This window comes from Pleurodeles waltl, chromosome 9, assembly GCF_031143425.1.
Source record: "Pleurodeles waltl isolate 20211129_DDA chromosome 9, aPleWal1.hap1.20221129, whole genome shotgun sequence".
In the NCBI taxonomy this organism is placed as follows: domain Eukaryota; kingdom Metazoa; phylum Chordata; class Amphibia; order Caudata; family Salamandridae; genus Pleurodeles; species Pleurodeles waltl.
In genome coordinates, this window is record NC_090448.1 from 794,424,937 (window position 1) to 794,437,726 (window position 12,790).

General features: G+C 43.4%; 1 protein-coding gene across 3 annotated transcripts in view; it reads right to left on the minus strand.

Moving 5' to 3' along the window:
* MUS81 (MUS81 structure-specific endonuclease subunit) overlaps positions 1-12,790 on the minus strand; it is a 382,977-nt gene that overhangs the window by 110,462 nt on the left and 259,725 nt on the right. For all 3 annotated transcript variants that reach the window (XM_069208031.1, XM_069208030.1, XM_069208029.1), the window contains exon 14: positions 10,455-10,580. In XM_069208031.1, the coding sequence (XP_069064132.1) occupies positions 10,455-10,580 (126 nt within the window). The remainder of the gene's footprint in view (positions 1-10,454; positions 10,581-12,790) is intronic.

Below are 12,790 nucleotides of genomic sequence, written 5' to 3' on the forward strand. Positions count from 1 at the left end.
GGTGGAGGAGTCTGCCACTGACCCAATTGCGGTTCATTATTCACCACCATTGACGAGAGCGTCTGAGAGGGAGTCAAGTGTGACTTCGGCATGGTTATAGTGAAACCCAGAGAATGCAAGAGGTTTGCTATAGTCTGGAGGTGGAAGACGAAAGCCTGGGGCGATCCTGCCTTCAACGGCCAGTCAACGAGATAAGGAAAGGCTGAATCCCCTGCCCTCCGCAGATGAGTTGCGTCCACCGCCAACACCTTGGTGAACACCCAAGGGGAGCTGGTAAGGGTAAACGGCAGCACATTGAACTGAAAGTGTGTGTGGCCTACCTTGAACCACAGGTACCGCCTGTGGGCCAGCAGGATGGGGATATGAAAATATGTGTGGTGCAGATGGGGGGCAATTACACCTTGCTGCTTCCTTGGGGGGCAAAAAGCCCACTAGATACCAAGTATTACTTTTTTTTAATTATAGGATTGGGGGCTGCCTAGCATTGGCCTGGACATGCCCCCACCACCGCAAAAAAGGGAAAATAGGGAAACAGTCTTTCTCGTCTCCCCTGGGCAGAAAGCCCACTAGGCACGAGTGATTAATTTATTTATTTTTTAAGTAATATAGGAGAATGCCCACGCAAGGGCTCCCATTGTCCTTAGTTTGATCCTTTCCTGTCACTGGCACTAGGCTCTGCCACAAAAGTGGTGCAGCATTTTTACCAGTAAAAGTGGGACAATGCTGGGTGGTGGGAATTTTGTGGATTCCTGCAGATTTGGGACCTCCATCACAGAAATGTGAGCAAAATGTGTTTTTAGTCAACGTTTGAGGTTTGCAAGGATTCTGGGTAAAACAACCTGGTGAGAACCACCCAAGTCACCGCATCCTAGATTCCCCTAGGTGTCTAGTTTTTAAAAATGTACAGGTTTGCTAAGTTTCCCCTCGGTTCCAGCAGAGCTAGGGCCCAAAAACCACAGCTACCCACTTTTCAAAAAATGGGACAGTTTTGCATGGAACAAGTTGATGAATCCATGTTGCGTTTTTGGCAGTTTCCTGTTGCGGGCACTAGGCCTACCCACACAAGTGAGGCACTGTTTTTATCAGGAGACTTAGGGAAAAGCAGAATGGTAAAAAGTGTTATTACCAATTGTATTTCTCTACATTTGCACCTTCCAAATGTAAGATAATGTTTAAGAAAGTAGTCTTTTTCTCTAATTCACATGCTAGTATGAGAATCCTTAAGTTCAGAGATGTGTAAATAACCTCTTCCTCTAAACTCCATATCTTGTGCCAAGTTCAGAAATAATGAAAATGTCACTTACCCAGTGTACATCTGTTCGTGGCATCAGTCGCTGTAGATTCGCATGTTCTGCATAGCTCGCCATCTGGTGTTGGGCCGGAGTGTTACAAGTTGTTTTTCTTCGAAGAAGTCTTTCGAGTCACGGGACCGAGTGACTCCTCCTTTTGTCTCCATTGCGCATGGGCGTCGACTCCATCTTCGATTGTTTTTCCCCGCAGAGGGTGAGGTAGGAGTTGAATTGTAGTAATAGTGCCCATGCAATGGAGTGACTAAGTATGCACCTATTTAAGGTTGAGATGATACATATACAAATAGTTAAAGGTAACTTCCAAACTGCTACAGGCTCCCGGGGAGGCGGGTGGGCACATGCGAATCTACAGCGACTGATGCCACGAACAGATGTACACTGGGTAAGTGACATTTTCAGTTCTATGGCATCTGTCGCTGTAGATACGCATGTTCTGCATAGACTAGTAAGCAGTTATCTCCCCAAAAGCGGTGGCTCAGCCTGTAGGAGTGGAAGTAGTTTGAAATAATGTTCTTAATACGGCTTGACCTACTGTGGCTTGTTGTGCGGATAACACGTCTACACAGTAGTGCTTGGTGAATGTGTGAGGCGTAGACCATGTGGCTGCCTTACATATTTCTTGCATTGGGATGTTTCCTAGAAAGGCCATGGTAGCACCCTTCTTTCTGGTTCAGTGTGCCCTTGGTGTAATGGGCAGCTGCCGTTTAGCTTTAAGGTAGCAGATTTGGATGCATTTAACTATCCATCTGGCTATACCTTGTTTTGATATTGGGTTTCCTGCATGAGGTTTTTGAAATGCAATAAATAGTTGTTTAGTCTTTCTGATGTTCTTTGTTCTGTCAATGTAATACATTAATGCTCTCTTGACATCTAGTGTATGTAGTGCCCTTTCAGCTACTGTATCTGGCTGTGGAAAGAACACTGGAAGTTCCACTGTTTGATTTAGATGGAACGGTGAAATAACCTTTGGCAAAAAATTAGGATTAGTCCTTAGGACGACCTTATTCTTGTGTAGTTGTATAAAAGGTTCTTGTATTGTAAACGCCTGAATCTCGCTTACTCTTCTTAGGGAAGTAATGGCGATGAGGAATGCAACCTTCCAGGTTAGGAACTGTATTTCGCAGGAGTGCATGGGTTCAAAAGGTGGACCCATAAGTCTAGTTAGGACAACATTTAGGTTCCATGAAGGAACAGGTGGTGTTCTTGGTGGTATAATTCTCCTAAGGCCCTCCATGAATGCTTTAATGACTGGTATCTTATATAGGGAAGTTGAATAGGTAGTCTGCAGGTATGCAGATATTGCTGCAAGGTGTATTTTAATGGAAGAGAAAGCCAGGTTAGATTTTTGTAAGTGAAGCAAGTAACCAACTACATGTTCTGGAGTTGTGTGTAATGGTTGTATTTGATTAATATGGCAGTAGCAAACAAACCTCTTCCATTTACTTGCATAGCAGTGCCTGGTGGATGGCCTTCTGGCTTGCTTTATGACTTCCATACATTCTTGGGTAAGTTGTAAGTGCCCGAATTCTAGGATTTCAGGAGCCAGATTGCTAGATTCAGCGATGCTGGATCTGGGTGTCTGATCTTTTGGTTGTGTTGTGTCAACAGATCTGGCCTGTTGGGCAATTTGATGCAGGGTACTACTGATAGGTCTAGCAGCGTTGTGTACCAGGGTTGCCTTGCCCAAGTTGGTGCTATTAATATGAGTTTGAGTTTGTTTTGACTGAGTTTGTTTACCAGGTAAGGAAGGAGAGGGAGAGGAGGAAAAGCGTAAGCAAATATCCCTGACCAGTTCATCCATAGGGCATTGCCTTGGGACTGTTTGTGTGGGTATCTGGATGCGAAGTTTTGGCATTTTGCGTTCTCTTTCGTCGCAAACAAGTCTATCTGAGGTGTTCCCCAGAGTTTGAAATAAGTGTTCAGAATTTGGGGGTGAATTTCCCATTCGTGGACCTGTTGGTGATCTCGAGAGAGATTGTCTGCGAGTTGATTTTGGATCCCTGGTATAAATTGTGCTATTAGGCGAATTTGGTTGTGAATTGCCCAACGCCAAATTTTTTGTGCTAGCAGGCTTAACTGCGTGGAGTGCGTCCCCCCTTGCTTGTTTAGATAATACATTGTTGTCATGTTGTCTGTCTTGACGAGAATGTATTTGTGAACTATTATTGGTTGGAAAGCTTTTAGTGCTTGAAAAACTGCTAGAAGTTCTAGGTGGTTTATATGCAGTTTTGTTTGATGTACGTTCCATTGTCCTTGTATGCTGTGTTGTTCGAGGTGTGCTCCCCACCCTGTCATGGAAGCATCTGTTGTTATTACGTATTGTGGCACTGGGTCTTGGAAAGGCCACCCTTTGTTTAAATTTATGTTGTTCCACCACAGAAGCGAGAGGTAAGTTTGGCGGTCTATTAACACCAGATCTAGAAGATGACCCTGTGCTTGAGACCACTGTGATGCTAGGCACTGTTGTAAGGGCCTCATGTGCAGTCTTGCGTTTGGGACAATGGCTATGCATGAAGACATCATGCCTAGGAGTTGTAATACCATCTTTGCTTGTATCTTTTGTGTTGGATACATGCGTTGTATGATGGTGTTGAAATTTTGAATTCTTTGGGGACTTGGAGTGGCTACTCCTTTTGATGTGTCTATTATGGCTCCTAGGTACTGTTGTACCTTGCGCGGCAGAATGTTGGATTTTGTGAAGTTGACGGTGAACCCTAGTTTGAAGAGGGTTTGTATGATCTGATTTGTGTGATTTGAACACTCTATTAACGAATGGGCCTTGATTAGCCAGTCGTCTAGATATGGGAACACATGTATTTGCTGTCTTCTGATGTGTGCAGCGACTACCGCTGGACATTTGGTAAAGACTCTTGGTGCGGTTGTTAATCCGAAAGGCAGTACCTTGAATTGGTAATGTATTCCTTTGAATACAAACCTTAGGTATTTCCTGTGCGATGGGTGTATTGGTATATGGAAATACGCATCCTTGAGGTCTAAAGTTGACATGTAGTCGTGTAGTTTCAGCAATGGTAATACTTCTTGTAGTGTGACCATGTGAAAGTGGTCTGATTTGACGAAAGTGTTCACTACTCTGAGGTCTAGGATTGGTCTCAGCGTTTTGTCCTTCTTTGGTATCAGAAAGTAAAGTGAGTAAACTCCTGTGTTTATTTGTGTGTTTGGCACTAATTCGATTGCATTCTTTTGCAATAGTGCCTGCACTTCTATCTCCAGGAGATTGGAATGATGTTTTGTCAAATTTTGTGCTTTTGGTGGTATGTTTGGAGGGAATTGTAGAAATTCTATGCAATAACCATGTTGGATAATTGCTAGAACCCAAGTGTCTGTAGTGATTTCCTCCCATGCTTTGTAATAATGACTTATTCTTCCCCCCACTGGTGTTGTGTGGAGGGGATGAGTTACATGTGAGTCACTGTTTAGTAGTAGGGGTTTTGGGGCTTTGAAATTTTCCTCTATTCCTAGGGAATTGCCCTCCTCTATATTGTCCCCGAAAACCTCCTCTATACTGTCCCTGGTAACTGGACGGTGTTGCCTGTGAGGTGCTGGCTTGTGTGCTCTGACCCCGAAACCCCCCTCTAAAGGGTGTTTTACGGAATGTGCTGTAATTCCCTCTGCTCTGCGGGGAGTAGAGTGCGCCCATGGCTTTGGCAGTGTCCGTGTCTTTTTTGAGTTTCTCAATCGCTGTGTCCACTTGTGGACCGAACAGTTTTGTTTCGTTGAAAGGCATATTGAGAACTGCTTGCTGAATCTCTGGTTTAAATCCAGACGTTCGGAGCCATGCATGCCTTCTGATAGTTACAGATGTATTAATTGTCCGTGCAGCTGTATCTGCAGCGTCCATGGAGGAGCGGATCTGGTTGTTGGAAATGGTCTGTCCCTCCTCAACCACTTGTTTTGCCCTATTTTGTAGGTCCTTGGGCAGATGTTCAATGAGATGTTGCATCTCATCCCAATGGGCTCTGTCATAGCGCGCAAGTAGTGCCTGGGAGTTAGCGATGCGCCACTGGTTTGCAGCTTGTGCTGCGACTCTCTTACCAGCTGCATCAAACTTGCGGCTTTCTTTATCTGGGGGTGGTGCATCTCCAGATGTGTGGGAGTTTGCCCTTTTCCTAGCTGCTCCTACAACGACAGAGTCTGTGGCAGCTGTGTAGTGATGAAAACCGGGTCTGTAGGAGGCGCCTTATACTTTTTTTCCACCCTTGGTGTGATTGCCCTACTTTTGACCAGCTCCTTAAAGATTTCTTTTGCGTGCCGGAGCATACCAGGGAGCATAGGCAGGCTTTGATATGAGCTGTGGGTGGAGGAGAGTGTGTTGAATAAAAAATCATCCTCGACCTGTTCTGAGTGGAGGCTTACATTGTGAAATTGTGCTGCTCTAGCCACCACTTGAGAATACGCAGTGCTGTCCTCTGGTGGAGATGGCTTTGTAGGGTATGCCTCCGGACTGTTATCTGACACTGGGGCGTCGTATAGGTCCCATGCGTCTTGATCTTGGTCACCCTGGCTCATGGTGGTGTGAGCTGGGGAATGTGATGGAGTTTGCGCTGGTGAGATGTTCACCACAGGCGGAGGAGAGGGTGGTGGTGTAACTCTTTTCACCACTTTTGGTTGTGGTGTTTGTTCAGTTTGGAACTCCAACCTTCTCTTTCTTCTAATAGGGGGAAGGGTGCTTATTTTTCCTGTCCCCTGCTGTATGAAAATACGCTTTTGCGTATGGTCCACATCAGTTGATTGTAGCTCCTCCTCAAACCTATGCTTTTGCATTTGGGAGGTTAGCGAGTGCTCTTCTGTATAAGAGCCTGAAGCTGGGTCGGTTGCAGTTTGTTTTGGCACCGAAACCCTGTTTGCATCTTTTTTCGGCTCCGAGGTGACTTTTTTCTTTTTCGGGGCCGAAACCTCTCGGCGTCGATCTTCTTCGGTGCCGCTGTCTCGGCGTCGAGCCGTGTCTACACCGGTATCTCGGTGTCAATGCTTGTCTCCAGCACTTTCTCGGTCCCGAGAAGGCTGCGTGCCGGTGTCTCGACCGGAGTCGGACGATCTCGGCGCCGTTTGGGCCTTTTTCGGTGCCGACGGTCGGTCACCGAATTTATGGGTCGAGCCATGGCCTGGTGGCAGTGGCGTCCCCTGGGCCTTGTAAATCTTCTTCTGAGTGGTTTTCGACGTCTTACTCACGGTTTGTGTATCGTCGAATCCTTCGGAGTCCGATTCTTGGATCGAAAAGGTTCCCTCCTCTTCTTGTTCCTCGAACTCCCGGTGGGCTGTCGGCGCGGACGCCATCTGAAGTCTCCTGGCTCGACGGTCTCGGAGTGTTTTTCGGGACCGGAACGCACGACAGGCCTCGCAGGTGTCTTCACTGTGCTCAGGTGACAGGCACAGGTTGCAGACCAAGTGTTGGTCTGTATAGGGGTATTTATTGTGGCATTTGGGACAGAAACGGAACGGGGTCCGTTCCATCGGCGTTGTTCAGCACGCGGTCGGGCCGACCAGGCCCCGACGGGGGATCGAAAAACTACCCCGAAGGGCACCGGAGCTCTTCGATCTTTCGACGCAGTGTTGAATCTAACTATGCCGATCCCGAACGCAACAATACCGACGAAAATCTTCCGAAATTAGCTATCTTTCCGTTCCGAAACTCGGAGCGACAGGAACACGTCCGAACCCGATGGCGGAAAAAAAACAATCGAAGATGGAGTCGACGCCCATGCGCAATGGAGACAAAAGGAGGAGTCACTCGGTCCCGTGACTCGAAAGACTTCTTCGAAGAAAAACAACTTGTAACACTCCGGCCCAACACCAGATGGCGAGCTATGCAGAACATGCGTATCTACAGCGACAGATGCCATCGAACATAGGTTTCCTTGATACCTATTTTTCACTGATTATATTTTACCACATGAATTTCTCTATAACCAGAACACAATGAAAAACCAATGCAATGTGCAGTTCAGTTATTGGCTCTGGGTACCTCCAGTTCTTGAAAAATCCATCAACCCCATACATCAACCACAACCAGAAGGGTCTAGCAGATGTAATGGTATATAGATTTTGTAAATCAGCTATTGTGATAAGTTACAAGCAGTCACAAATGCCCATATCTTTCCTACTAATTTTCATTATTTATTTCAACACTTGGCTGCTTTGGTAAAACCTTGAGGGGTCTACACAAAGACCCCTTGCTGAATTCAAAATTGTGTCTAGTTTTCAGAAATAAATAGCTTTATAAGATCCACCAGGGATTTCACACCCGTTTCCACCACAAACTGGAAGGAAGTAGTTGTGAGCATAAAAAAATAGGAAACATTAGCTATAGCCGAGTAAAATGACAAAATTGTGTTTAAAAAAAAATTGTCTTTCTGAATCAAGTATGACTGTTCCTGAAAGCTGAGAACATGGTGATTTTAGCACTGCAGACCTTTCGTTGATACCATTTACAGGGAAAAACAGACCCTTTCTAAGCCTCTCGGTTGATGCCTTTTGCCGGATAAATAAATTCCAGAAACTTTCTTCTGCAGTACCTTTTACCCATTTCATCCCCTAATTTTTTTTTTTAAATGCTATATTTTGCCTAATTTCTCAGTCCCCTCCATGTGAAATCTACAAATCCTGGGTACCTTTAGAATCCTCAGGATATTTGAAAAAGGACACAAATAGCTTATGTGGACAAAAAGTTATAGAGGCCTAAGCACGACCTACACCACAAAGCCAAAAAAAGGCTCAGCACAGGGGGAGCGCACAAGCGAAAGGGTTAGGAAACGATTGATGCATAAAAGTGTGCTTACCTTCTTGTGGGTTTACGTTTGCTGACATGGTGTTATTGTCATTTGTTCCTGTAAACAGGTTTTAGTGAATGTAGAAAAAAAATCCATATTAAGAAAACGATTGCTGCCTCTTGCAGCATTATAGTGCTTTTTTTTCTAACTTTCAGCCATGCCGCACAGCAGCCGTGCTGCTGTGCAACTTGTCCAAAAACACATCAACAAAGTCAATAGCTCTCCAGTGCCTGATATGGTTTGCAGTAACAGCCTGATTCTCAACAATCTCCTGGCCAGGAGATGCCAAAAATGTCTCCTTTAATGCAGAAACTACTACCAAGCTTGCAAAATACCAAAATGGTCACTGCAAAGAATTGTTGTCTTCAGGAAACCAAACTGACTGTAATCTATCTTCTGACAAAGACCTCAGAGGAAGTCATCCTGTCCTTCAGCCGCATTCTAGAGGGGCATTGTGTGTGTTAAAAAAACAACAGTACAATTCACCTTAAGACTCCATAACATCCACCCTCCCTGGCCCTTTAATTCCAGCCACATTTCCTAGCTGGGGTGAACTGCATGTGGCCCATAGAATCACGGTCAAGCTCCTTAGCACAGCATATGTACAAAGCAGTCTATCTACTGCACATCTCTGCTAATCCGCTGACATCTCACCATCCCAAGCAACAAACTACAATTCTCTTTATAAATATATTATGTTTTACCTTACTGTTTCCTTTAATTACAGAATCCGCTGCACTACTTGGAACACAGCCTTATCAGCCTGCAGAGTTTTTAATACAATTACTGGCGTTCAATCTACCTATTTGGCTCTGGGGTTCTTTATCTTCTGTATATTGACTTCTTATTAATCTTTAACCACAAAAAAACAAAAGTGTAACTTTATCTTAAGATCTCTAAACAGTTGCATACCAAATAACACAGCAGAAGGTAATCCCAGAGATACCACCCTTGATCTTGATTACTGAATTGGAAAACTAGGCACTCTATATGCTAACACTTTTTACCAGAAACCATGCACACCAAAAGGCTTAATAGGACATGCTAAACCTGGATGATTTTTTATTAATTACTCACTTTACCTGAAAGTGTGCTCCCTAGGTAATCAATTTACCCGTATTCCACTGAAAATAATTTGACACATTTCCCTCCCCTACCTCAGCTCTGTATTGAGACTGTTTGTCAGCTGTGCTCCTCTTTATAATGTTTAAATACCTTGTTATTAGTACTGAGCTTTATAAGCCTCATAAATACATAAACCCATAAACCTGCATGCTCAGTCGTATGTGACATGCAGCACTTCTACATCTTAGGGTGCAAATTCTCATGGAACATCAAGGCAAGATTAGGCAGCTTCACAGAGCCCCAATCACAAGGCAGGAGCAAGACTGCAGCTAGAAGCAACAAATCTGGCCCATTGCCAGTAGAGGCCAAAATGTGACTTTTTTACAAAGCCCCAAGTCCTGCCCTGCCTCTATGCTCCAAAGCAGTCCTGGAACACCAATAATGATTATTTAAGATTAAACCTCAGGTATAATTTCATTTCTCTACTCATATCACCTGTATAGTATTCCAAAGCTTAAACTGGTGTGTGCTTATTAAGAACAATTACATATAGAAGTGTTGGAACAGTACGGCTAAAAGACCAAAATTAATGATGGATATGCAAAGATTACACCAGGTTAAGGCAAACTAATAACCCCAAGGAATCTGGGATGTATCGAAACTTAAAAACAAAGGCTTATGTGCATGACCATGCACACTGCTGTTCACCATTTATCGCTGCAGTATTGTTGCTGTAGCGCTTATGGCCAAAATAATTGCACAGTACTGTCTTAAGATTTCAAAGGTGAACCTTTGGATTTTGCATTCACTTTTCATTGGACCTTCCCAACTTCGGCGGTTGAAGCAGCTATATCATGTCCTGTCTCACTCTCTTGGACAGTAACTGTTGATTCTTAAAGTGGGGACCTATATAAAACCCTTTTGTACTGAGGATTGTTGCGACTAGGCTAGACAATTAGAGACCAAACATCAACCCATTTTCTTGCTGTCAAACATTTTCAAGTACCTTTTGCAATGACCAGGAGAAGTGGGATATTTATGTTTAGACAGCTTAATATAGCTTTGTCACACCGTAATCCTTTATTTTTGTGTATTAGTTTGATTGTATGTCTGAGTATTCGGTCAATGCCCAAATAGAATCTCTATTTTTAAAATACTTTTAGAAAGAATTGCCATTGTAACATTAATGCATATTGATTATTTTCTGAAACAATTACTATTGTTCCATGCTATCACCATTAACGTTGTAATGTTTGTCCTGTAAAATTCTGATATGCAAATGTGGCATTACTTTGTTTTTGACAGCTCCTTCGTTGAATTCACCAAAAGTCATTAGTACGCAGGAATCCGCACATGGCAAAAAGGTACGGTCACACTTCGCCTCCTCCTCCTTGGTACAGCTCAAGAGGGTTTTGTCCTGCACAACAAAAAAACAGTTTACATGCAACTCATAAACGCTCATGGTATCACTCCCGGAATCATCACTCTCCTCCAAGAGCAGATCAGTTAACTGAAGCATTTCTGGATTTCCCTCTTATAGTACTAGAGCAACAGCAAATACATAATTCCCCCAATATTCCTTATCTGGGAAAATTATTTTTTATATCAGTTCTTTACCTTCCACATTTATAAGACAAAAAATAACATTTGAGAGGGGTTGATGGCAGAAACAAAGAAATGCTTAATATCTCAAAGCCTGTTGAACCATACATGCTACTAAGTAAATATATTTACGTATTTCACAGTAAGACGTTTTCAGAAATCTTCTCACTGAATCTACTGCAAAGAAACAATAAATGAGACGTGTGGTACACTGATTTTTTATGAGTACTGCCAAATCTGGAATAACTTCACAATGTAACATCTAGACCGCTTTACACAGTATGCACTTGTTCTCAATTAGCAGCACTGCATGTTTCCAACACTGAAGTATACTGGGAAAAGCAGTAATAGGTGTTGCCTTTTATCTGAAGGACTATGAGCTTATCCAATCAGTAAAGCACATTAGCACAATTTACAATATTATAACGCTGCAAGTTACCACCGTCCAGGGAAAAGATTTATTTGGTTCAGCCTCAAAACAGGAATTTGAGATAAAAACAACACACAGCTGATTTGACTTCCAACAGGACTATTTTTTATAGTCTATACTAAATTTCTATTCAGCTTTCCCAGAATTTTATATCACAGCATGCAATACAATTTTAAAGCAACGGATGGCAAATTAGTGGGAGAGGGACACCAAGATCACTTGGTACTCCAGACAAGAAGCCAAATAAAGGGGCATAAAATTATTGGTTCAAAAGGCAGTTCTTGGCCTTCCCTTTGGAACTTTTTTGTGAAAGAGATCTCTCTCATGAGCTACAGTGAATTGAAAATGTATAGTCCTCTCTGGTGGTATTAAAGTACAAGGCACTGATAAGAGAGAATGCATAAATACTTCATAAATTATATCTCAAGACGTTTCTCCTTCTTGGGAGGAATGAGGGCTAGAACCAGAGATGGCATGTTTATGAGGTACACGACATTACCCTTTACTTCTCTGCCAATCAGCAGCTAGTGTATGTTTCACAGTTCAATGGTGATCTGCCTGTGCTTCCCAGCCCTGCTCTGCAGGAAGAAGTTATGTTTTGCAACAGCAGAAGATGGTTTTGCTGTGCAGTCGTTCCGCCCAGATATCGGCAGATGCATTCATTCAGACAGCTGGCTATTAAAGCGTTTCTGATGGTATCTTTGTGCTGGAATACCAGAAACAGAAAGACTGTTAAGAATTTGGAAAAGCATTAGCAGAACCAACAGGTCTCACCTTTGGGACCTACTGGTTTTGCCAATGATTTTTGGCAATGCTGTAAAACACTGGTAAAAAGGAAGATGGTTTTTGTTGATGCTGTGCAAAAAAAAAAAAAAAAACGCATCACAATGCATTCAAAGCGCGTATAATTTACAACCCAACGGTGTCTGTGTCATTCAGTAGGCACATACATGAGTCACCCTCAGCCTGTGTGCCTACTGAATGATAGTAATTTTTACTTACTGATCCAATAGCGCAAAATTTAGTGTTGTTGATGATGATAAAAAAATTATTTTCGACTGCGCTGACGTGCATTCAGGCAAAAAGAGCGGCTTGGCAGCAAATTGGGGCTGAAGGCCTTCCAAGAAATGTAAAACAAAATGTTAAAGGACTGCAAGATGCAGGACAGCAATGGAGGAACGGTGTGGGAAGCAAAGGGGAGTGAGGTAGGAGAATGAATGAGAGGGAACAGCCAGCACACTAGGGAGAGAGCAACACGGAGCATGGGTGGCACAGGTATTTGACAGAAGGAGAGAGAGCGAGACACAAAGAAGAGCACTGGATAACGTGCACTCTCATGAAGTGCTTAACAGAAATGGCAAAAGTAGAACCCTGAAAGGAGGCAGGGGGAGGACACAAATCAGTCAATCAAAATCATAATAAAGGGGCTATGTGGAACAAACACAAGAGGCTAGAAAGCCATCAAACAGGAAGCTATGTAACAAGAAGGCCAAAAAAAGCCAATAAATGGAAGCAGTGGGTGGGCTCTAAGCCCACTTTACGTTTCTAGGATAGTCCACAAGAAGCATTTTACAATTTGACAACGAAAGCTGTGG